Source organism: Cheilinus undulatus, linkage group 7 (assembly GCF_018320785.1).
Source record: "Cheilinus undulatus linkage group 7, ASM1832078v1, whole genome shotgun sequence".
Classification (NCBI taxonomy): domain Eukaryota; kingdom Metazoa; phylum Chordata; class Actinopteri; order Labriformes; family Labridae; genus Cheilinus; species Cheilinus undulatus.
This window is the reverse complement of record NC_054871.1, coordinates 38,046,504-38,073,890: the sequence shown is the minus strand read 5'-3', so window position 1 is coordinate 38,073,890 and position 27,387 is coordinate 38,046,504. Positions and strand designations below refer to the sequence as shown.

The following is a 27,387-nucleotide window of genomic DNA, read 5'->3' as shown; positions in this document are numbered from 1 at the left end:
CATCAGCTCAACCAACCAGCCGAGGAAAGCACAGGAGGCTTGATAAGAAATAAAACAGAAAACAAATATGTTGGGTCATAATGGCAATTAGGGCTGAACGGTTTGGGGAAATCATCTAATTGCAATTTATTTTTGTTTTTACCCAATATTATGGTTGTGATTAAATTATACAATTACTTCTGAAGTTCCTCATCTCATGTATTTTCCAACAAAAACAAGCAATAATTCATTCTATACTATAACCAACAAAATATTAGATTGAACTAATACAATTTTGAAAAAATATCTAATTGTGATGATTTCGACTTATTTTGCAAATTTGTTGTATTAAAGGGAATGATTATTTTAACATAATTCTCATATTTAACAAGACAAACATACAACAATGAAGAATATTTGATTTTTTTTATACACTATTCTAAAAATGGGCAACGAGAATTATTTCATGATATGTAACGCATAACCTCTCTGCTGCAAAAAAAAGTTTACAAAAAGGTATTAACATGGTATTTTGACACAAATTTCGTGGTTAAATGAATATTACACCTTATGTGATTTGAAAATTGCAGCAGGCCATATTGTGATTTAATCTAATTTGCGATAATTTCCCAGTCCTAATGGCAATTCATCTCTTCTTTAGCTGTTTTGTATTAGAAACCATGAATCTGCAGAAACCAGAAAAAATCCTCCTCTGCTCTTTTCCAGCCAAATTACTAATGGGTGACTGTAAAGATCTTCCCCTGTAGACAAACACAAAAGGACTTTTCTCAGAGTATGTAAGCTTGCAGGATACCTCTAATAAAAAGTAATTGGATGGATATGTGGCAATGATTCAGAAAAAATGTTTTTCTGAAAAATGTGGTGTTTCATTTAGCTATGAAACTGGAATTACCTGTATGTATTTCAGCAAACATTTTCTTTAGCCTAAAGGTGCTGAAGATTGTGAATTGGTATATATTTCAGTGAAATATTCCTTAATTAGAGTTCTTTAATTTTATGTTTTCAGAAGACTGCTTTTAAAAAACTTAACAAAGTGTGAGAAGGAGAAATGTCTCCACACTTCAAACTAAATTTCCCCTCAGTTAGCTCCAGAAGTGAGAAATGAGTTTAAGCATGACTGTTTAATTATGAAGAACAAAAGTCAGCTTGTTCCAGCCTTGAGAGCATTCCTGCCCAAATATGAGCGACAATGTTAATCATTTTAAGATGCCCTTTAAAGTTTTAATTCCTTTTTTTCCACTGGATCATCCCCTCTTAGTGTCATGAAAGATTTGAGGAAGATATTATCAATGAGAACAGGGAGTGACGCACTCAGTGCCCTCCAACGATGTCATCCAAGGAGAATCACCCAGCAAGAGGCCGTTTGTGCCTGAACAGGCCGATCTGTGCCCACTATCCATCAGGTGAAAATACAATCAAGGACAGAGAGGGAGTGGGCAGACTGAAAGTCCTTAAGGGGATTTTATCTGATCAAAGCAGAGATGTCCACTCACTGAACGATTGTCCAGCAGGGTCATTTAAGCTCAACCAGAGCTGCAGTGACCTTCTACAGCCAAGGCTGTGGGCAGGGATAAGACAGCTGGATTTCTGCCTCCTGCACACGAGTCCTCACTTGACCATGAAGGTGATGGGTTACCAACAGCTGGATAAACTGATGTGGGGAGATGGATTTCACAGAGCCCCAGAGTAAAGGTTTTACTGTATTATCCATAACAGTTATTCTGTGAACAGTCATTTTAAAAGCAAATTCCTCAATACACCTTTGAAGGAAAAACACGTACACTACACAGATGAACCAATCTGAAAAGGAAAAAGATATCTTTTTTTTCTTCCCCTGTTATGAATTTGGATTGAAAGAAATACAGGAAGCTATTCCAAAGTGAGTTTTTATAGGCTTAAATATTGGCAAATAACAAAAATTCTTCTTCTTCTTCTTCTTATTATTATTATTATCATTTTTAAGATTAAATGTCTAAGGGGATGAATACTTTTTATAGGCACTGTGTGGACTGCAGTGTACATGGTAAAACTGCAACTATATGTTGGGTACAGACATTGTTACTCAAATCCTATTGTTATGATGCTATTATCCTATCTTTATGACAAATCCTTGAATAGTTGATTACAAAAATCTAGCATTTAACTTCACAGTGTTTAGCCACAGAACAGGCACTGCAACTGAATACAACTATTGATTTCTCATGTGCCAGCTGAAGCAGCATGCTGGCACAAACTGTGTTCTGTATATGGCCTTGGCAACGTTTAAGTCTGCATCAGCAGCAAAACTGCAATGACAAGTCTATACATGCTGCTTTTCACACCGAAGTAACTGAGGGGGGTGGGAATCAGAGACAGTTTAAAATCCAGACACAGCGTTTTCTAAAGCCGTGGGCCAATGATTCATTTAGAAAATATGGTTAACTTTGAAAAGACCTGCCATGAGACATGCTGCGTAACACCTTAAGACAGGGAGGGGTATCAAAACAGGCATGAGTCTTAGGAGCATTGTGGGCATGTGTACAGGGAGATTAAATAAGACAACTTAAAAAAATCAACATAAGCCAAGTAAGCAGATGCATAATATCTAAGAATGTATGTCTTTAACCTCTGGAGAGTCTGCTGATTTTGCATTTTATTGTACTTTATCCCGGCTTCCATTAACAATGCAACAAAAATTTTAAATGTCAGCACTGTATGATGTATTAGTCACAAAAGCATTTAAAAAAGCTTACATTTATGGTTCAATCCTTAAGATGTTACTGACTACCTTGCAGTATTTCAGCCATAAACTCACTGATAGCTTTATGTTATACTAGGTCAACAAGGCTTTTATGCAACCTATTCTCAACATGTGGGTGAGCATCATTGTGCCATTTGTGACCCTGCCTTTCCTCCCTAGCTTTGGCCAGGAAGCGTTCTCTGAGAGAAAGGGAAAAGGAATCAAAGCCTTTATCAGATTAACTGGTTAAAATAGAACAAATAAGGGCAGTGGAAATACCCATTGCAGCAGAAGATGCAATTTTTCAGGCAACAATAAAAACAACAAGATGAGAAGACAGATCATCTTTCACTGTTTTAAGAAAGTCTAATTTCAACTGTTTTGTTGAAAGGTTTATTATTGTGGTAGAGAGCATAATTCCTAGTTTAGCTTTAAGGAGCTAAGGATGACTCACTTCTACCAGGGTGTTGTCTGGTCCCTCTGGAGCATGTCCTCTCAGGTTGATGATGTGGACCTCCTGGGGGAGGTTGGTGGTGCCCCTGCTTGCGCAGCCTGACAGGGCGGTGAAGCTCTTCAACATAGCCTGCACTGGGTGGCCGATCCCAACAGGCAGCAGCTCACATGGGCTGCGAAACAATGGCCCTAGAAGAAAAGAAGCAGAAGCATTTGACTCAAGTGCTTTAACACATCAAATTCTGTCGAGAATGGTTTTCTTTGTCTATAGAAAGATTTGCAGAAGGTCTGACACACTGTGGGCTTATGCCTGCAAGGTAAAAATGAAAACTTTCTGCAACATATTCTAGATCTCTGCAAAGGGAAAAATGCTTCAATGCAATATTAGTCTTTATAAATGTTTTTTTTCCCATTGGCTGTGCTCTCAGTAATGTTAAGGCTCCACTAGACATGGGGAGTGTCAGAAGTAGAACTTTCACAAGCACCTTAGCCCTGCTTAATGTAAAATATCCTGCACTGTTTCTTACTGCTTTACTGTAACTCAAATACTGCAAGAAAGCTCACCACAGTAAAATGCCTCACCTCACATGTACATTTTGCAATAATTAATCAATTTAAGTCTATAAGAAAGCTCACTGATATCAGGGCTTGGTTAAACAAAACCTGCACTTCAAAATCATCATGCATATAAACAGTGAGGAAACCATTGTTTCCATTTCATGATTGCATTTCACATAATAAGGGGGAAAAGCTGTAAAGAGCAGCCTTGCTGGTTAACACAGAGCAGTCCCAGAATGCTTTGGGAGAAGCTCACAGCCTTAATCAGGAAAAAACAGTGAAAACTTGAGGTAACAGTTTGTGCAAAAAAGCAATTGTAAGAAGCAAACTTTTCTAGACATTGAAATTCAGTAATGGTGCATTGATCTGATAAAGGATAGGGACCCTTACTGTCTCTTTTACTGACTTTCGTTCACAGACCTGGTAGCAGCTGACTACAGACAGTGGCTGAACTAAATCAAGCCAAGCAGAGCTCAGCGGGGCGTAATGACACTGAACTTCTGTCTGTTTGGTCTCTATCTGTGTTTTGTCTACTTCTCAGTCAGCTATAATGATGTAAGGAATGGTTCAGAGATCTGTGAACTTCTGTACTACTTGGCTTAAACACAGAGTCACTGCGCTTTATAGTAGTCAACCATACCAAAACAGCCACAATGTTTCACAACCAGCTTGCTTGCATAATATGGCTATCTCATTATTTAATAGCATACACCTGCAAACCAGGGTTGTCCCGATCGTATGTATCGGATCAGAGCCAATATAAACATGTTTAATTGATCGGAGATCAGCAATTTGATCTGATCAACCCAGCCGATCATGTACAACAGCTGTTGTAGACAGAGCACAATTTACAACAGGCTGTAAATGCACCAGTAGCGGTAGCAACATTAGCATTCCTGTGTTTAAAATTCAGCGGTGTGGAAAAACTTCAAACGTGAGAGTGAAAACAGTCCAGTAGCCACTTGCAGCATCTGTAACACGGACGTTTCATGAGGTGGTAGCAGAAGAGCAGCATGTAACTCTACAAATTTGATCCGTCATCTCCAAACTAAACATGCAGCGGAATACATTGACTTCACTATTTTTTACAACAATGTTGACTGTACTGAGTTAAATGAAATTAGTTTGATATATCTTGTAGTTATTCAGTTTACTTTAATTATTTTTGCAAACAAAAACAATTGAAACTCTAATCTAGATAATTATGAGTATCGGATCAGAACTCAGTATCAGTAGCTATTCAATGTTAAAAAATCGGATCGGGATCGGAGGCCAAAAATGCTGATCGGGACAACCCTACTGCAAATCCAAGTGTGCCACAAGTCTGTGTAAAGCAATAAAAATGTGTGTTTTGAGTTTTTTTGTATTTAAGATGTCTGTTTTATTAACCATGAGGCCAAATTTGAGGAATAAAGTTCTACAATTAAGTTTCAAAATCATGACAATCTAATCAATAGTCTCTGCTCTGGGATTCTGTAGGCGTATCTGGGGAAAGGGACAAAACCAAGCCCACTCAGGAAAGAAACACTTCTCTGAACTGCAATTCAAATCTTCAAATCCTGGTATCTAGGGAAAAACTTGCAGAAATGAAGTCATAGTTAGCAAGGCAAACTGAAGACTGTAAAGTCAAAGTTTTATTAACTTGTTGGTAAATACTTGTGAGTGCTTAGCTGCACATTTCCAATCATTCCTGATAGTTGACACCTCATATGAAGTTAATATATAACTGTTTATTAAGCATTCTAGCTGATGTTGATGTATGAACACTATGGCTCAATTATGATAGTTTCAGGTTTAAATCAAACTTTAACAGTGCTGCATGGTAAATTGAGTGACAGCTTTTGAAAAGCTTAAAACTTAATTACAAAACTCCAACATCATGGTTTCTTCAGGCTGTAGTTAACACACCAGATGGTCTATCACTGATTCATGAAAATCTTTTATTGATATGGAGGCAATTACATGGCCAGATAGTTAACCAAACCTCTCAATAAACACACTGTCAAAATATATTAACTATGTAATGTTTCTGATAATGAATCTTGCTTATATAGTGTTTGCTCTCCAACTTTAAGCTGAGCCAAAAAGTACCACGCACTGTGCAGACTGGAAACATCAGCTGCCAGGCCATATCTTTGATCCTTAACTCAAGTACTGAACAACCTTTCTGTTGCATAAGAAGACTGTGGGGTGGTAATGATTATTTTAGGTATTAGTCAAACCCTTGGGTGTTACCAGTGGAAAAAGAACAAACACTTTCTGTTTGGATTGCAAAATGCATCAAGACATAAGTTAAGAGAGGATCTCATTGCCAGTGTTTGCTTCATTTTGTTCTGCATATGAGAAATAAGGAACTTGCTTGAGTGCTTACCGAAATTCATAGCAAGTACATTTTTCTCAGTTTTAGTTATTTAAGGTAAAATGTGTAGCCAGTATCTCAAGCAAGCTGACAGCCAGCTTATTTGCTATAAGCACGCAACTGGCTAATCATGCTGCCGTATTTAAGCTGCTCTGGCCAAGCTATGCTCTGCTGATCTCTGCAAGCTGCTCTTGCATCCCTCCTCCACTCCAGCTCCTCCTTCATTCTGCTCTGACTTAATCAGTGTCCTTCTGTTGTCACTGATGCCTGCTCTGCTCTTGGATTTATGCTGCTTCTCTCCATGCCTTAGGATTTCTTCAGTGACAAAGGAAGAGCAGGAATATGTACTATTTCTTCATAATGCTTTCCACGTTGTGGGTGGGGGGATGCCACAACAGCCACACCGCCAAACATAAATAAAAGCAACCATTGCTAATGAAAAATTGCTAATAAAGAAATATTCATAGCCACAAATCGTGTGTTTCTTGACAAAATAGTCCGGACTGAAATACACTCGCTTGTATTGGAGTTTTTGCAGTATGCATGGTGCATCCAAATATTCTTCTGCATGATACGAAACACGCCACAAGCTTCCAGGTGGCTTCACCACAGCTTGAGCTCTCCCTGAACCATAGAGTAAACCTCTTTTACAGTTTACATCTGTCTGACCCACTTTAGCACACTCAGGGTGTAACTTGAACGTACACAAGAATACATCCATCTAACATGAAGTCAGGGTGGCACAGCTGAGGTTTGAGTGAGGTACCGAACATCTCTTTTCCATTAAGACTCGTGTATCCTCTGAGAACGTCTGTGGCTCAGGTTTTTTCTCGAGGTCAGTCCTTGTGTTTTACCCCAGAGCTCTATGCCAGCCAAGGTCTGCTCACATTTCAAACACATCACGCTAAACACGCAACGGCTGCCAATGGCAATCAGATGGAACATTTGGGAATCATTAAGTGAAAGACAGTTTGATAACAATGTTAAATTCTCCCGAAAAACACAGTGCCTCAGCAGAGGGGTACAGCTGGGGGGGGAATTCTTTTTTTTTACCAGGAACACATAGCTATTGTTTTCCTTTTCTGGCTGTCCAATAAGCCAAGTTATATCAGAAGAAAGCCGGAGATCATCCATGGCATGACTCCTTTTTCTTCTGCTTGTTGTGAGAAAAACACACAGGCTTTATTGTTACCATATTCGTCTCTTGAGACAAATCCCGAACCCTTGACAGATGTCTCAACCTGGACTTTACTGCCATCTCTTGATGCTGGTGAATTAGCTCCAGGTCCAGAGAGATCATTTCTGAATCTCTAATGGGCAACACATATATCAAATCTTACTACAGTGATAAATAAAAGGACAAGGCTTAATGGCAAAAACCTGTGGTGCATCAGTGTTTCAACTGCCGCCCACCGCTCCTCCCTCCCTTTTCCTCCCAGAGGACGGAGGCCTATTCCCTCTCTACACATGTCATCCAGCTTCACTCCCACAAACACGTCTGAGGGCACTCCAACTCACTTTTTCCCCTCACACATGGAGAATAACAAACAACTGCCAGACAAACAAAGAAAACGTCGTTCTTTCTGGGAGACTGCCAAAAGATTACACATTTGGGATGATCTGATTGTCTTTTTCGATTGGTTAGAAACACAACAGAAAACGGAAGGCGTGTGGGAGAGAAGGGTACCACAAGGAAAGGGAAAGTAGGACATGGTTCATTGTATTGTTTTTACAGAGCTTAAGAAAGGGTTATGTCTGTCTTTCTATGTCTGAAATGCAATGCTCCAGACCTATAAATCTAAATAAATACACCCCCTGCCATTTAACATTTTCCAACTGATTCATCGTCCCCAGATGATGATCACTGACCTCCATAGACTGGCGAAAAACAAGACAATTTAAAGCCCAATTTCGGGCCTGAATTGCCTGCCCCCACCCCAACCCTTGAACAGGGCATGACCTTTTTCAAGGGCTGCTGCAACCTATTAAAGGTTCTTTGCTTTTGACGTCACAGCAGAGAACTCCTAATGAGTGGTAGGTAGTGATGTCTGCATGGAGTCATGCTACCAAAAGGCCATGTTTTTACTATGTCAAAGTACAAAAATAATACCATTCTTGAGCTGCTTTTGTGTCCCAAAAGTAGTGAGATGCTCAGACAAAAACAAAAAATAATTAAGTTTAATAAAGCTCATGTATGATCCATTTCAACAAAGCGGTCTGGTTTGGTTCAGTACAGTTTTGTCACAGTTTAGCACAGTAAACTCTGATATAATCCATATTTCTCCTGCTTACGTCCATCAAGCCTCGCTCATTCTCCAGAACGGTTCTTCATTTGGTCACAGTTTAGTTTTTAAATGTGGATTAAATAACGACAAAGGATGAAAGAAAGGAAACTGACACTCAAATGGGAGATAGTTACACTCATCACGCAAGGTTTATCTGGTAGCACCTCACTATTTAAATTAAAAGCATGATTATAACAAAAAAAGATTTTTTTGTGTGTTAAAGGTGCTCAGCTAGCCTCTTAGCTTAGTGTAAGACTTCATCAGACTCTTGCCTCATCTCATCTGACGAGACTCTAAGAGGTCTAAGTAATCTGGGTATTATTGATCGCCTCCACTACAAGTAAATCTGTCCAACTGTGGAAAAATCCCTTTATTAAAAAGGATAGGAACTGATACATTTTTATAGATATCAATGTGATAATTGATTGTTCCAATTGATTCAGTTTTTTATCGAGTCCTTCCTGTGAATTTTCTTTTTGGAAAAAGTAAATTTTCAAAATTTTATTGAATCTCTTTCTCTCTGAACACTAAACAAGATGTAATGCACCTTCAGTAAGAGTCAAGGACAAGCACACTTCAATTACAGGCTATAACAAACAGTTTTGATAACTAAAAATGTGAAACATTACATGTTTAAGAGGAGAACATCCTAAAACATTACAAAAATTATCTTTTTGTTAGAAATGTCTCAGTTAAAACAAACTGCTCTCTGAATCTTCAATCTCTGAGCTTGAATCAGAATATAATAGTGCTGCTGCTAGGGTTGGGTATCGTCTTGGTTCTCTTCTAATACCAGTGCTAAATCAATACTTTTTATACAGTGCCGGTGCTTAAACAGCATCTGAATCGATACTTTTGAGAGAAAAAACTTGTGTTGACAGTCAGTGGGAGAATAAAAGCTGCGTGGGTATCATAAATAATTTGTAGAAATATTTTTGTGAAGAGCCAGTCAAACATGGGATAAGAAAAGGAAGCCAGTGTAACTTAACACAGCAGTCAAACAAATTCCTAAAATATCTCTTGCCTTTCAGCTGGTGGCAGGGGGGCGCACTGGGGTGACAGGGAATTGAATTAAAGATATCTGTGTTGTAATTCAGTCCAGTACCAGATGTGCCTGTACCTGTACCAAGTCAGTACCAGTTTTCAATACTCATCCCTAACTACTGCTCAATTTCTTCAAAAGATAAAACCTTAGAAATAAAGTTTACCCCTTTTCCAACACCATCACATCAGTCGGGATGATTGATCAGGTACCTACTAAGTTTGTCATGTCCATCAACAAGTCATGGCATAAATGAATGACTCTGTTAAGTCATGATCTGACAGTGACTATTGTAAAAGAAGAAAAATTAGTACGTTCTGACCTCAGCTCTAAATGTTATTTGACCAAATTAATCAGTTGTTTATTTTATTAAGCTGATAAAAATCTAGTGCACATAGACAGACAGTTGGTTCAGTGGTTAGTCTGTGAACATTTAATTGAGTAATAAACCATAACTGTAAAATTAAACACGGCTCTCATCACTTATCAGGTTGCGTCTCCCCCATAGAATCTGATTTTCCTCATCACATATGCTAACACCATCTGAGGAAACAAAACTCCTGCCACAGCTTTTTGTCTTCGGTCACCTCTCTGGCCGCCTCGCTCCCCCGCATCTGCCACCTCCTCCTCTCCTTCAGCCATCTTTCTGTTTTCTCGGTCATCATATGAGCACACAGTCCATCCTGTCCATCCAGCTGCTACTAGTGCCTTTTAGCTGACCAGGCCAAACACCCACAGCAGAGGAATGAGAGAAACTGTTGTTCAATGTGCCTGAAAAAAAAAAACAAGTCCAGCTTGGGCCAACCAGACACTCTGCAGACTGGACCACAAACACCTTCTTCATCCAGGAAAGACTGGATGCTAACTCTTAAACTCCAGCCGTAAGACTTAGATCTTAAATATATAATGATTTCAAAGAGACAACTGCCAAACCACTGAGATAAATTTTTTTTCATTGTGGTAAGCTGCAAAGAAAAACAAAATCTGATTGAATAATATGAAATCATCTTCTACCATTACAGGTTACTATTAATAACCCTTTGGAAGGTACACAACATCTCAGGTATCATTGATCAGATTTTGCCAGATCCCAGGGAAGTAAAGCATCTGACCACATATTCAAAATAGTCAGGCTAACTGCAGAGCACTCTTGTGCTCATACTTTATTTTGAAAATGTTGTGCAATGCTCCATTTCCCTGGGATCTGGCTAAATCTATCTGAGATGCTGTTTACCTTCCTACCAATGGATGATACTTAACCCTAATGAAAATGATGTACATAAACATGAAAAACTTTCCACCAAAGGATACTTCATTTACAGGCTTTTCTGGGCCTTTATTAGCTAGTGAGGACAGTGGATAGAGTCAGATATAGGGGAAAGAAAGAATAGGGAATGACATGCAAGGAAAGGAATCTTGGGTTGGACTTTAAGGACACTAGCCTGTATACACCAGATTTTTGGTACATTCTTTTAGTATGTTTTTAAGATAAGATCATGCAGAGAAGCAACATTCTTCTTTTACTGATTCAGACCTGTTCCTAAAAATTCTTTCTGCCTTAGATTTACTTGTTTACTTGGGCTGTGTGACCCTTTGTTACAGCAGCACAAAAACTTTGTAAAGAAGTCAAAAGGCACAGTTCTAATGCTCCCCTTGTTGTGTTGTTGGCCTATCTCTGCACATACACACCAGCACACAGAGATGCTGAGCCATTATGCAATTATTTGGGGAAATTACACCCCTGTCCATGCAAATTGGCCTTATTGCATTAGGCATCAAATGATGAGGATGCATCAACATGGTATGAATAGAGTAAAGATTAACCTACTGTCTGCGAGAGCTGATGGAAGTATGCTGCAGTTTTTATGATACATAAAATTTCCAGAGATCAGGAAACAGTTGCACCTCTGTATGGCTTAGAAAAAAAATGTTAATAATATTAATTAATAAGAAAACATCACCTTGATATTGTTATTCCTAAGCCATAACCACGAGTTAAATTAGTCTGAGACTCCCAGATGCTTTTTTTATGCGTGGTACTGTTACAAATAATAAGGATGTGGTTGTTTTCTGAGGGTTTCCTTCATTCAGAGAGGAAACTTTATCGGGGTGGTGCTTAAGTGAACGCATCAATATTGCTGTTACTTTAACATCCTGTCACTTTTTCTGAATATTTCACATGGATCACCAGAATACGTGCAGAATGCGGGCAGGATTTGACACACCTGTTGTGGGTGCAGGCAGGAGTGGATTGCACACGCTACAGGAGCAGGCAGTTATGGTCAGAAATCCAGCAGGATTAAGAACAGAGTCCCGTGCAGGTCTCTAGTCCCAATAATCAATTCAGGCTGATGACTCGTGATCAGAACACACCATCTGCTATTTGATTCTTCGGAGGTAATGCTCCTGGTGTATTTGTTTATTTAGTGATCATGTTAAATGGTGACTATAAGCCAACTGCATTCATAGATGTGGTAATTACAAAAGACAAGAAAATTCCTTGTAAATAAAGCCCAAAATATAAGGTCATAAAAGACTTCAGCATTAGTTTCAATCTAACCCCTAACCAGCTCAAACTCCTCATAAGAGCTTTTTGAGCTTTGGGTTGCTGACATTGTTTTCAAAGGCGGAAATGTTGGAAAGGAAAAAAAAGTTAAAAACAAACTGCTGCGAATGGGTACCACCCTGCAAACCTCCAGCAGCTTGTTGTGCTCTGTGGTTGACATGAAGGCCACACTGCATGATGAGATGAAGCTAACTGAGTTGTAACATGACTCAGTGGTTGTTTTAGACAGCTTGCAAACTTTGAATGAACAAACAAAGGATCATAAATCTTTCATTTTTACAATACTAATTTAAAACATGGATGTTGTACTGGGGATGGGTAGGGTTGTTGTGGCTGCAAAAAACTGATGAAATGCTTGTTGTGAGCACTGTCACATGGGGAGAAGGTTTCTAGCTAGAATACCTGTTGAAAAGGAGCTATCTGTGTAGAGTTTTCATCCGCTCCTTGAGCATGTGTAGGTTCAAGCTTCCTCCCAAGACCAAAAACATGCTTTTAGGATAATTGGTGACTCTAATTTGTCTGTAGGTGTGATTGTGAATACTTGTTTGTAGGCACTGCCAACATAAAAGTATTTTTAAAAAACACTAGGGCAAAAAATGGCATTACTTTAAGAATTTTGAACCTCCTGTGCTTAGGCAGATTTCTCTGATCATCTCAGAAGCATCATCACATGGTCATCACAGGCCTCACACATCACATTAGCCTCTAAAAAGACAAAAGTTTAAGCAGTAGGTTTTAAAGCTGACAACTGTGTCATACTGTATCTACAGGTATAAGAGCGTCGTGCATTAGCGTTTGATGATTTTGTGGTTTTAGCTGTGGAAAAAAAGTCAGAGGGTGTTTAAATGAATCACAGTCAACTTCCGTCACCTCTCTGACTGTGACTGCAGCAGGGGCCACATTCACAGGAAGTGATGTAGTTTGAGATGGAATTTCAACAAATCTGAGGTTTAAAAGACATTCAGCATCTTGTGCAACCCCAATTCCAAAAAAGTTGGGGCACTGTGCAAAATTTAAATAACAACAGAATGCACTGAATCCCATAGATCAAGACTTTATAAACAACATTGGTGACATAAACAACATATTGGATCTTGAAACTGAAACCTTTAAACTTTTCATGAAAAATATTAGCTTATTTTGAATTTGATGGCAGCACATGTCTCAAAAAAGTAGGGAGAGGGCAACAAAAGGCTAGGAAAGTAAGTGGTACTAATGAAAAACAGATGGCGGAGCGTTTTGGAACTTGTCCGGTAAACTGGCATAAGATCAGTAACATGACTTTGAATATCCCACCATCTACAGTACATCGTACCATCATCAGATTCAGAAAATCTGTAGAAATCTCTGTGCAAGAGACAAGAATGAAGGTTAATCTTGGAACGATCGTGATCTTTGGGCCCTCATACAGCACTGCATTTAAAGCAGGCATTATTCTTTACTGGAAATCCCTGCATGTGCTCAGGAACACTTCTAGAAATCAGTGTCTGTCAACAAAGTTCACCGTGCCAACCACAAAGGAAAGTTAAAGCTGCAGGTGAACACAAACCAGAAATGCCACTCTTCTCTGAGCCAAAGTTCATTTGACACAGACTGTGGCAAAATGGAAACCTGATCTGTGGTCAGATGAATCAAAAATGTAAATTCCCCTTGGAAACCACAGACGCCATGTCTTGTGGACTAAAGAGGACCATCCAGCTTGTTATCTCTGCACAGTTTGAAAGCCTGCATCTCTGATGGTATGGGACTGCATTTGTGCCATCAAATTCAAAATGAGCTGAAATTTTCAATAAAATGGTAAAATGTCTCAATTTCATACGCTAAAATGTTATTTATGTTTGTTGTGAATAAAATATGGGTCAATGAGATCTTAAAATTATTGCATTCTGTTTTTTTTTTATGTTACATGGCACTCAAACTTTCTTGGGGAAATGGGGGCTGTGATAACAAATGAAAGCTGGATCCAGCTGCTGTGGTAGGATTATTTTACAAAAAAAGGCCCTGGTGTAATTCCACATTTCCCAAAATTTCACAATAAGTCAAAAGTTCATTGCTACACTCAGACGGATTTCTTTACTTCATTGGAGGAATTCTGCCTGAACAATTCCTGACTACAGTTCACTGTAAAGTGACTCATTCTGCACAAGAATGACTCTGGACTCTATGCCCCCACAAGATTTTTTTAACTTACATTCACATATTTTTCTTTTAATCAGTCCTGCCTATGTTCATATCCAACAATAACATTTAGAATGACAATATCATCCAGAATTTTTTTTAGATAAATTCTTATGTCTTCAGGTTTGACTTTGATAAAGTCATTTGTAACACAGAAGGTGAATACACAGATTTAATCATAAGGAGGGAGATATTGCATTAAAAAGTTGTTTTTGAAATGTTATAACAGTACAGCAGTCATGTCATGAAATACTTCTCAAAGTTGTTGCTGGTTCCTCTGAATTTGCAAACTGTTGTATGAGTTGTATCATTATCTCTTTTAGATGAGTTGTTTTCCTGACAAAGTTCAGATTATGAGGTGTGATATAAAGGTGTCTGATTGCCTGGTTCCATTTCACACCTTCCACTAAACCACAAGTCTCAGTTCTTGAAAATGATCCCATCAGAAGAGGTTATTTTCGAGAAAACAAACCCAGCCAAGTACTTTTAAACGTTTACAAGTGAAATTTAATGAACAAAAAAAAAAAAGATATGGCTGGAATCTGAGCAGAACATTGAAAAAAGGAGATTGCCTGGAGCCAGAGTGGAAATAAAGCTGTAATGAGTTTGTAATGCTTCCAAATGCTCCTTGTTTTCTACTTTGACTCCATATATCCACATCTAAGCACTGAGGTTGCAAAGAGGATAATTCACTCTAATATACAGTCAAAACACACTTCATATAGTCATGTGCAATTACTAAAGGATACAGGCAAATTGACTATTTAAAGGCAAAGATAATGCATTCTTGAGCTGAAGCTGTTGTGATAAACAGAAAATTCCCTCTAAGAGCCCAAGCTTATGTGTTTAGTCCTTTTGGCCTGGAGCAATTCAGCAAGTGCTAGTTTGGTTTCTTCCTCCATTACAGTCAAAAATAAGCTATCAAAGAGTGCATAGATTTATGCACCGATATGACACAATCATTTATTCACCTGTACCTCCAGGAAGTTGTAATGTCACATTCACACATGTAATGCAAATTCAACAAATCCCAAAAATTCTGCATGGGCTTTTCTGCAAATTTAACCAGCAACCTCGGAATGTCTTATGAGAAGAGTGTTCCAATATATTTTATGATTTATCATTTAAAAAGGGCACTTATGAACAGGTTTGACGTTGTAACTGATTTTTATCAAAGTGTGTGCACTTAAAACCTTAACTATTGGAAAATAAAGTCTATTTTGTTGGAACTATTTTAGCCTTCATTTTTTTTTCCAAGGGGAGGCTCATATGCAGGCACATGTTGTGCCACTTGAAGGCAGAATAGATGTCCCTGTTACACCTCACCAGCAGTTTTTGATGCACAGAGGCAGAATAGGGCAAAGTCCACCCCCCCCCCATCTTTATGGAACCTTTATTTTTCCAGGTTAATCCCACTAAGATCCGAAATCTCCCATAGTAGTGGTGAAAAAGGCATAATGAAGGGGATGAACTGGCGATGTGTAATGTCAGAGCCGGTGAGGCAGAACAGCGCTGAGTGCGTGCATGCCTGAGTGTGTTTTGATGTTGGTTTCCCTCTGTGTGCTCACATGCTGGGCCTCTCAAACTCCTTGTCAGCATTCTGCAGCACCGTCACACTATATGATTTCAAACACTGGGACACCAATATTATGCTGTTACGGATGAAATGTGTGATTAAAGGAGTGAGAGTGGTGGGACTTTATTGCAGCCCTGTTGGGGACAGTCTGGTTTTTCCCAACAACAATCACATAATAGTTTACAGTCACACATGAAAAACAACACAGAGCTGCAAACATTGAATAATCTGTACACCGTTGTTAAAGAGATGTCTGAATAGGAGCATATGTTGCTGTAAAACCTCTACATACTTTTCAGCATTGATAGTGTTCTCCAGATGTGTAAGCTGCCCGCACCACAGGACACAGATTCCATGGTTTCCAAAGAGAATTTCAATTTTTGATTGATCTGGCCACAGAACAGTTTTCCATTTTGCCACAGTCCATTTTAAATGAGCTGTGGCCTGGAGAAGACAGCAGCATTTCTGGATCCTGCTCACACACTATATGGCTTCTTCTTTGCTTGATAAAGCTTTAACTTGCATTTGTGGATGGCACAGCAAACCATGTTGACAGACAACAATTTCTTAAATTGTTCCCAAGTCCGTGCAATGATTTCCAGTGTAGAATTATGCATTTCCAACAAGGGGCCGAAGATCACGAGAATCCAATATTGATCTTTGGCCATGTCCTTTGCGGAATCTCAGAATCTTTTGATGATATTACGTAGTATAGATAATTTTTCCCAACCAGGCATCTGGAAGCCCATAGAAGGGGCAAGGATGTGCCTACTCTGAAGCTGCCAAAATCAAATTTGCACATATTAACTTAAACCATGATAAAACAGGTATTAAGTAGTTATTACAAAGATTTTTTTGGTAAGAAAAACATGTATCAGCCTATTTTCTTAAGGTTTTATCATTGAAACAATTTAAAAAAAATGTTGAATATTGACAAAAAGGTGTCATTTTTCTTTTCAAATGGGTCTTGGAGGCTCAGCTTTTCTAATGTACATGTGGGAGCGTTGGGGGAAGGAAGAAAGATTAGGAACCACTGCTGCAGATGATGAGATTTCTAAAGCCCTCATAATTTTATGTTGAGGGACATTTTCTGAAATTGTTCCACTATTTCTAGATGCAGTTTATTCTCTACTTCCCTTCTCTACTTTTGAGAGACTCTGCCTCTCTGAAATGCTTCTTTTATACCCAGTAATGTTACTGATCTGTTGCCACTAAGCCGAATGAGTTTCAAAATGCTCCTCCAGCTGTTTTTCATAAGCAACCCATACTTTTCCAGCATTTTTCACCCTGTCCCTTCGTTTTTGAGATGTGCTCCAGCCATCAAATCAAAATGAGCTTATACTTTTCCTGAAATGGTAAAAAGACTCAGTTCCAAAATCTGATATGTTGTCTATGTTCTATTGTGAGTCAAATATGGACTGATGAGAACTGCAAATTTTTATTAAGCGCCCCAACTTTTTGGAAACCAGGGTTGTGCATTTTTTATTACTAAATTTTCCAGTGACTAATTTCTAGTGGTTTTCTTGAGATGTCAACTTAATTATGCTTTGAGTCAGAGATAAAAACACTAATAAATAACTCATTGTCACAGGGGGAGTGTCATCACAAGTAACAAGTTAACTAAGACGAGAACTCAAGAAGACAACTGAAATTTGAATTCTAATCACAACATTTTAAGCACACTGTTTAACTGTTCAAATCTGAATAGATGTCCGCTTTTGGGTTGAACCTGAATGTAAAGTGCACACAGCCCTATCCTATCTGTCATGAGATAAATGCCTCTGTTTGCAAAGAATGCTCTTTGTTGCCGTCCACGCCGCGGCACTGAGCCAGCGTTTGGGTACAGGAAGTGATGTCATTGTGTGTGCCAGTTGGGGACAAATCTGATATTCCCACAAAGCCATTTCCGAAGATAAATAAACAGAACCCTCCCTCTGTGTGTGCATACACATCCTCGCATATTTAGTTCCCAGAATCCTTCAGCAGGCGGGCTAATTGTGCTTCCCAGATGGAAGAGAAAGTCCAAGCAGAGAAGATTACCCAACACATGTCAACACATGCTCCCTCCATGAGGCAGGGGAAGAAATAATGAAAGTTAGAGCATTATGAATACACTTTTCCAATAATGCAAAGATATAATAAGACCCATTTAATTAGAAAAAATACAAAATAACAGAAAGGGGGCCTCTTGGTTTCAATATACTTTATCTCCTCCCTACCTAAGATATCCCCGTTCCCATATGGACTCCAGGATTACGTGAATCCTCTGGTCTCTGCTCTTTTTTCCTGCAGGGCATGATTCCCATGGACCACGCAACCCAGTTTAGGGAGCGTAATATTCTGCCCGCTCTTGTTTTCCTCAGGGGCTTTGGACTGCAGAATCACAAGCTGTACACTGTTGACATTAGCGCAGCCCACTCACCCCTGAACCTTCAGCCACTACTACAGGAAGTGAGTAAAGCCTTTCATAAGGGTAGAGTAAGTTCACTCCTCTGGCCTGCCTATGAAAAGGATTTATCTCTGGACTGTAAAATTGGAGGCATAAGAGGAGGAAGCTGGATCGGGATGAAGGGAGGAGCGCAGGGGCGAGCCTGAACTCCATTAGGGAAGTCGTAAACTCTGCCATCAAAGTGTGAAATCTGAAGACGGAATCCAACAAAACCAGCCGTAATTTAATATCACCCAAACAATCTTTAATAGGCTGGTCCACCATAATCTTGTCAGCTGGCATATAATTGAGAAAACAGCTAAAGGACCAGGGAGTAAATGGATTATATATTATCTACGTGGGTGACGTGGAGCAAAAACATGTATGGATTTGCAAGCAAAGACTTTTTTGGGGGGGTTCTTAAGTATGTTAACAGGTGTTCAGACCATAAATAACATTGCTGTGGATGTTTAAACTTCAGCAGCACTTTAGGAACTGGGTACAAAAGAATAAAACTGCCAGGAGAAATGCAGCACACTCACTTGCAGAAGTAAGGGACATTATAAAGGAAATACATGCAAAACCATGAAATTAGTAAGAAAAAAAGTGTAAATTTCTTTTCTGAATAGTGACAGTGAAGCACATCAGCATCAGATGCCTGCTGTCCACACTGCATAAATAATGCATTTCAATTAAGTATATTAACCATTCTTCATTCATACCTTTCAGAGATGGTTCAAGTTATAGTGTGGATTTCAGGAAAATTATCTTTTAAATAATTTAATATCAGAGCTGAAGAAATAAATCACTGCATGCACTGCAAGAGTCAAACGGAGAGGCAGACAGTGTGATCTTAAATAATCATCACTGTTGCCTGACGATTAAAACCATTAGTGTGCAGTCTGTGATTTATGACTGAAAAAGTTTGACAGGTGACCTGAAGAAAAGTCCGTACAAACGGAAACAACTTCAGAATAAAGGATGGTTTGAAAACATGTTGTTTAATCATAGAATAAACTGATTGTACTTTTACTTTCATTATCGTTGTTCAGCATCAGGGGAACTTTTGATGCAGTTCTTTGCTCTTCTTGTGATAAAACTACCACTATAGCTGCATCCACACTAAGCTCTTCACAGGCGGTCACTGTTTGTTAGCTAGCAGTAAAACCGAACCCCACCTGTAGCTATTGCCCCATTCAAACAAACAGCAAAAAACCTTTCAGCAGTTAAAGTAATCTGTAATTAGTTACTTTCTTTAAAGAAAATTTTATTAATGGAAAACATCCCTGAAGCATATGAACTGTTCCGGCATGTCTCTTATTAATTAGCACATTGGTTGCATGCCAGTGAAAGGTAAAAATAGCTGTGCTGTGTGCACATGTAGCTAACAAATTAAGCTACTAAAATGGCAGAGGTTGGCATGACGATGTGGGATTATCCTTATTTTGCTAAATATTTGGAGGAAAGGGGCAAGAAATCATAAAAAAAGCTTATGCTGTGTTGCTCATTTTAACAAGTTAAGAAGCATTATGCACAGCCTGTGTGTAATACTGTATCCCTCTGCCAAGTTCGTCATCACTGTTACTGTTAAAGAGCTGTCAGCGTCATCACAGCTGTCTTTTAAGCTGCAGAGGGGGAGACTATGGGCTGTGGAATGATGGTGGAGTCTACTCATTCAAAAGCAGACATGTTGTAGGTTCTGTGCCCTCTTTACAATTCATGTGTTTTCAGTGACTCAAAGGTACTTCAACATGTTCTTTAGAAGGTAACATAACAGGTTACTTTAGAAAGTAAAGCTACTCAGCACTAATCAAGAAAATATTCCTGTGCAGCACTCCTGGAAACTTGTCATCTCTCTCTCCTTCCTTGTTCCTTGTCATCAATGTCAACACGAGTGACAGTGAGGAAAACAGAAATGGGGTGAAGGAGTAAAAAGAGCACACTCCCTTGCATGGATTCATGCTGAATTATGTGTGGGCTGTTATGGTGCATTCATAGAAAACAATGGCACTCATCTGATTTTGTAATTGATGCAGGCTCCCATTGCATGCAATCAGGCCACTGAGTAAAGAAAGTAAAAGACTGCATCACAGTGTGTAACGTGCCAAGTAGCTTATGTAGCAGAAGTACTTCAGCAGGGGCTGATGGGAATGTCATTAGTTTTTCAGGTAAAAGGTCATGGAGCAAAGTATTGGATAGATTTGAAAATAACAGGATAATCATTACAAATTATCCTTAAATTGACAGGGATATCTCTAGCAGATTTTATGGACATCCATCTATAAGTAAAACCACAAATGGTCACCTCATGGTGGGGACTGAGGAAGTGGCAGCTTTCATTGCACTGCAGTCTTCGAATAAGAGGCACAAATGTAGCAGTTTCCTCATATTTAATGTGTTATCATGATGATTCAACAAAAGGTTTACATTATACCGTGTAATATACTCCCCTATATGCCCATCTCTATTAGAAAGAGTGAGCTTGGACTGACAAACCATTTCTAGGATGATAAACACAGTTGAAAAGTGGGGTTTTCTTCTAAAAAAGAGAACAAAAACATACCAAAGAGGACAGCCTGACAGTGAGTGCCAGCTGAAAGTGACCAATTGCTGAGGGAGGTGAATCTGTGTCCATCAGAAAAATAAGACGAGTAGAGTAAGACTTTAAATCACTATGAAGCTTTAAGGTCCAGAGAGCAGATACTGAGCTCGAACATGAAGGAATTTCATAAATTTTCTTTATATTATATTTTAATATGACATTTGTTGTGTCTTTTTGCTAGCTTTTTTTTATCTTGATTCCCTTTGCCTTGCCTTGAATTTAGGTGTCTTTATAATCAAACAAACGACTTAGATGGGATACCAATTCAAAAGTATATCACTATGCTCTTTGTATGGATATTTTTGTCATACTGGCAGAAAAGTGGCTAAAAAGTGGCACAACTAGTTTCATCCTAATGCAAAATATCTTAACATATGTACATTGAGCAGTGAATTTTAGTAGAAATACCCAAAGAAAGCAGGCAGATATACTAGTATAGCCATGCATGATGTGTTATATTCACAGAAAGACGTAAAACCACAGAGCAGAAGATGACGATGGAGATTTAGAAAAATCTAAGCATTTGATTCACTCAAACCTTTTCTCTTTTAGGTTTTGGGGGCTGTCAGGGGAAATTTAAGTGAGTTATAACAGGAGACATTCGATTCGGAGTTTGTTTAGATCTTTGCTAGTGTAAAATAGTGACATTGTTATCCTTTATTGCAGAGTAGTAGTAGCAGGATCTGAACTGAAACTAGATACAGCAGCTTATATATTATGTCAACATTAGAGGCAGGTAAATCCATTTTCTGTTAGTGACAGAGAGTCTGGTTGTCATTCATTAGCCCTGACAGACAGAAGATGTGAACACCTGTTGCTAAACCATCAGCATTAGTTAGAAAAATACTTCACCAATTACTGAGAGCATATGAAGCCACAGTGAAGCAGTGGAGATGGACGTGGGTACATTTCTCTCTACCTCCAAATGCAGACATAAATCAGAGGGCTTTGAAGAGAAGGATGACGGGGCTAATTCCCGGAGGAACACAGGAGCCACTGTGTAAAATGAGACAGCTGGGAGAGACGGAGCATGTGTGCATACGACTGAGGACTTTACTGGCTGTGCTACCACTCTACTGTATGTCTTTGCTGATGGGTGCTGACATGTGCTGTCTTGACTCATAATATCAAAGGATAAAAAAGTTGTCAGCACAGTCACAAAAAAGAAAGAGGCTGCTCATGTTCCTACAAAGAAGTCAATGTTTAAGATCTACTTAGGACTGCAAACAGGTTTGTATTAGTTAATGATCTAGAGTTATTGAGGACAAAATATTAAAGAAATCAGAAGCAGTATGTAGTTTAATCCCAATCAAGTTTTTATATTCAAGAAATTTTAATGGCATCTAAGTTCAACTACAAGCACCGGAGAGGAACAAAGTCTTTAAAGGCAGTAATCCTACTGTCAAGGACCTCAATAGAATAGAGACAATAATATGTGATGAAGTCACATATAAAAGCACAAAAAGAGCAATGTAAGAGCTGTGTGGTGATGCAAACTTGTACCAATAGGGCTGTCAAAAGATTAAAATATTTAATTGTGTTTCATTTCAGGATTTTTGTAGATAATCAAGATCAATCACACCCCTTTTATAGCTTTTTAAGTTCCACTATCTCGATTTTTAAACTGTTGTGTCACTTTGGATTTTCTCCTGTCATATATATGAATTGTAACTGACTTCCTGTTTGAATAAAAACCTGCAGTTATAGGTATATCTAAGAGTGTAACATTAACTTAACCATGGAAAAAAGGAACTTGTCATGGATTGAAAAGAAAACAAGGGGGAGGTGAAAAGGTAAAGGATTGATAACAAGATCCAGATGACTTTTGACTTCTTTTTTACTTGTCCACTGAGCTCTCCATGAGTCTTTAAGATGAAATAAGACATTAAGGAGCAGTGCAGGACATATTTTATTGTGACTGCAGGGAGATGCTGACGTGGCTTAACCAAAGTGTGTTTAAAGGGACAGTAAACCATGAGACTTATCAAGATTTTCAAAGCAGTTATTATGGACTTTAATTAATCTCAATTAATGCAATTAATCTTAACAGCCCCAGTTTTAAACTTTCTGCATCAGACACAATGTTGTCGTAACTCTACTGAGTGATCATCAATCTGCTCCAAATATATCATCTTCATCACTGAAGACTTTGACATGCTAATTTTAAGCTACATCTGTAACACCTTTAAATAACAAAAGACAATCTGACAGGTTGTCCATTATTCTTAGTGCCTTGTCAAGGAATGTGAGGAAAATGATTCTAGTAGATAAAGAAGCTTTCAATTTAAAAAAAAATTTGACATTATTGAGTTACTCTCTGGCAATATGCATACTTGTAATCTGCACATGACTTTGTGGAGATACCATAAGTGGACTCCATCATCCATCCCCTCACCCTGCACGTTTCTGTTCTAAAAGCAGTGCGAAAGAGAGGTTGTGGAGCGTTTTCTGGTTAAACAGAGCTATGGAGAGAAATGTCTGTCCTGCTGCTCCAAGGGCATCTCACTCATCAATCACTGATGCCTGCAAAAGCAATGTCCTCTGACAGCTGCATGGTGGGAGTTCTGGACCAGCAATCCTTCATCCACAAATATTCAACCCCAGAATGGGAAACAAGGAGGTGTTCCCTGAGGTCAGCTGTCTTGTCCTGTTCGATATTGACCTTGTTCAATTGGAGTTGGATTATCTGCATTTTCAGGAAACCTCCATGGACAGTATTTGAGATCGTCCACCAGCAGGGATGGAAAGACAATATGCCAGACAGGATGGGGTCTCTCTTTAAGCCAGGAAATTATAAAATCCCACAGAATGCAATAAGGTTTGAAATATGCTGCAGAGCCTACACAATGCAATCAATCATTATGCAAACACAGCACATGTGCACTTCGTTACTGCACATTTTATCTCTGTCACATCCCAACTAAAGTATCCTGATTGCAATGAAAAAGTTTTGTATCAAGAAGAGCCATATTTGTTCCTATCCAACCAACTAAAACTGACTACAAGCACTCTCTAACGGAATTGACATTTAGGTCTTGTCTCGTAGCAAATTTAGGAGAAGATTTTGCTGATTCAACATACCAGCAACAAAGTTCATTGACGCTTTTTCATATTTGACATCAGTCAAAGAGCAGCCCATAAAGAAAGCTTTGATTCTGTGATATTTCACGAAAATATCATCACTCAGATGTGATAAAAGAGGTCTTTGAGAAGCAGCAGGGAGCCATCAACAGAAAGCAAAGAGTGAAACAATGTTGGGCCTTTGTGCCAGTGTGTGAGCCCAGTGTGAAGGAGCCACAGAGGTGAGAAAGGGCAAAGCATACAGCGTTTTCACACCAGCTGGGAGGGACTGCATTCCTCCAGGGTTCTTCATCTTTAGGAATGGGAGGGCAAAAAAGAAGAATGACTTGTCAAATGCCATGCTGCCTCGTGTATTGACACGTACAAAGGCTGCAGAGAGGGCCCCTCTTTACTGGACAGTTAACAAACCAACAGTGTGGTGAATACAAGCTTTGTTTAAACAGCCATAAATCTGATAAATCATGAGTAGAATTCTAGTTTTAAAAAATCTACGGTGGCTGAAAATATACCTGGTATTGCTCAGAAGCTCCAACACAGAGATGTGCATCTACCCCACCCAGGCCAACCTTAGGAGGGCCGCCAAAGGTTTCAGGGAGGGAGCAAGGCTTTGTCTGCTTTGAGGTTCTCATATTAACTAAAGTCAATGTAACACACTTACTGGATGGTTTATAAAACGGCCTTCTGGTTGGAACAAGAGTGCATAGGCCTATAATTGACTGGGCTTTTGTCAGTGAAAACAAGTAAAGTTGATGTTAATCTTTGACAGCAATGCATCTTTGTTTTTGTATGGGTCCTGGTTGGGGGGGGGGGGGGGGGCTCATAATTTTTACAGTACAAGAAGGGGGGGTCCCAAAGATGAAGGCTCAGAACCACTGCTCTAACTTATTATAAAGATAACTGTTATTATAGTTGTTAATATGTTTAAACTATTGAAACAATGTCAGCAGTAGCCTCTATTGTACAAACTATCCATGAACCCCATTTCAGTACTTTTGAGGGTATATTAATGGAGATTATTATGGTTATCTTTGCTGTATGTTAAGGGCTCTGAGGTCATGTTAACTATTAAGACCATGCAACATCTAGTAAAAATCAACAAATAATTCAATATTGATAACAGGCATGGGCAATATATCTAGTTTACTCCAGTATGCTTGATATATTGCAGCTTTTGCTGTGTGAGGTGTGTAACATGACTATATCGCAGCCATCAAGTATAAATTATGTGTAAGTTTTAAGCCAGCAGCGTGCATTGCTCTCTGGAGTTTCACTTCTCCCACTGTCTCCTTCATGCCTCTCTCAGCACACACAGCACACTCCCTCTCCCATCCAGAAAACTCTCTTCTACGCATGTGTATTTTTGTATCAGAAGAGGAGGGAGGGAAGAATGGGGGTGTAAACACACAGCCAGCCACGGCAGATCAGTGACATTAAGAGAGTAGTTTGAGATGGAGATGCCCAATTTGGTTTCCGAAGAAAAGGAAGTCGGAGATAGCTATTAGGAATGAATGGGAACAAAGGTAAGTTAGTACTTTACAGCTCTAGATGGACTGGTACGCTGTAATTAACAGAAAATTACAACATACATTGAGTATGATCCTTAAAAAACATTTTAAAAGGGATTTTCTTCTGGAGTTTAACTTACTTACCTGGCCTGGAGACAATTATTAATGCTCAGTCCTGCAGTTCCCAAGCGTTGTCTAGCCACATGAAGAAGACGAGTATAAAGGAGTCTTGTACTGAGCTAAGAGATTAGCTGAGCCCCTATAACATATAAATAATTCCTCAATTTTTCACAAACATGCTTTCAATTGAAACAGTGATGTACTATCAACCGAATAAACATTGTGGGGTGAGCGACTGAGTCATGTTGTGCCATTCACAAATTTTACATGAGCCACTGTAGCTAGCTCCCGTTTGAGCGCCAGTTTACTTGTCTTGATACTCTGTCATAATTTGGTCCAAATTCAAAAAGCCAAACTGTTACAAAATGAGGATCCATTTGGGCGCCAAACAACCAACTCTACTCAGCCAAATGATCTGGATCTTTTAAAAGAGATGGATTTCCTGTCAGAACGAGAGAGGCTGGACAGACATCAGCTGAGGAAACACAAGTACGGTCAGAGTTTAATGTGCTAAACCATGAAAAACTGTATACCACTGACATGGCTTGTCAAGACTTTTTTAATCCCAACCTGCTGCTGTTTTATTTTTTTGCAAGTTTTTGAAAATAAACTTTTTTTTTGCATAAATATTTCACTATTTACAGGACACAAAAGTAACTTAAGAATCAAGAATGTTTTTATTTTTCCACTTTGAACACTTGGCATAGTTGCAAAAAGCTCTAAACATGGCCTTTCTATGCAGAAATCATTTCTTGCCCCCCAAGGGGAATTCATCAGTGCTGCATGACGTCATCTGCAAAGGACCTATATGTGCGTCCAGAACCACTGAGATTCAAGCCCCTAACCAAGCTCCCATACTTGAAGTACTTTTCTGTTGCAATAGCTTGAATGGCAACACAAAAAGATTTATAGATACCTAAACTAAATTTTTTAAGACAAGTGGAGAAGGGGGGGACATTTCCAGATATTTCATGTATATTTGTCTCACTGATGTGACCCAAATATCTTAAATCAGGGCAAAGCAAAGGGCCCTGTGTTGTTTTTTTGGACTAACAATCCTGTTTTCCAAAGGATTATTCCAAAATTGGGACGTGGTCTTTCAGCAGGACTCATCTGGTGGAAACAGAGTGGAGAAGGTGAGGCCCCAGGAGGGGCTGCTCTGATGAAAGACACCACCTGGAAGCCTCCAGCTACAATCCCATATTAGGACTTTCAGTGGAGATAAAGAGTCATGCAGTCAAAATCTGGCACCTCTGAGAAGGATTAAGCAACAAAAGTTCAGATAAACTCAGACGGGTTTCCATGAAGAAGACATTATGGCTCAGTTAAATACGTCAAGACACCAAAAGGCTTTTTTTTGCAGTTTGTAAGGTTTATCTGTATAAAGAGAGTCCAAGTTTCTGTAATTACTTGCTCTTCCTTCAGTGGAGTCACTCTCTCTCTTACTCTGACACTCCCCCTTTACTACTCTAGCGGCTTTTTCTTTCCATGTGACTCTAAAACACAATGGAAAACGCACGATCACAGCAGCTGTCTTCCATTACTGACTTTGACTGAAATCATTTACACGCCTGCTTGCTGGAACTACGGAGAGAGAGAGAGAGAGAGAGAGAGAGAGAGATGAAGAGAGATGGCGTGTGGGATGTAGTTTACTCCTGCAGATTTGTGTAAGCATCATCAACGGGACACAAGATGGACCTGGACTTAGATCAGAGTTTATCTGAAGAGACAGATGTGAGAGTGTCTGTGTACGTGTATGACACACAGAGAGGAAGAGTGAGTAAATCCAAACAAATAGTACCCAATCTAATGTATACACTGCTGATAATTAAACTGGGTAATAGTAGGGTAACCCTTTAATTCATAAGCTTAAGATATAAACAGACAGGACCAGAGTGGCTGCCTTGTCCTCCTT

The 27,387-nt window shown here is 39.0% G+C and overlaps 1 protein-coding gene across 1 annotated transcript in view; it reads right to left on the bottom strand.

Annotated features, from left to right (window-relative positions):
* tgfbr3 (transforming growth factor, beta receptor III) overlaps positions 1-27,387 on the bottom strand; it is a 130,914-nt gene that overhangs the window by 85,586 nt on the left and 17,941 nt on the right. Inside the window, exon 3 of the mRNA XM_041791016.1 lies at positions 3,174-3,361. Within this exon, the coding sequence (XP_041646950.1) occupies positions 3,174-3,361 (188 nt within the window). The remainder of the gene's footprint in view (positions 1-3,173; positions 3,362-27,387) is intronic.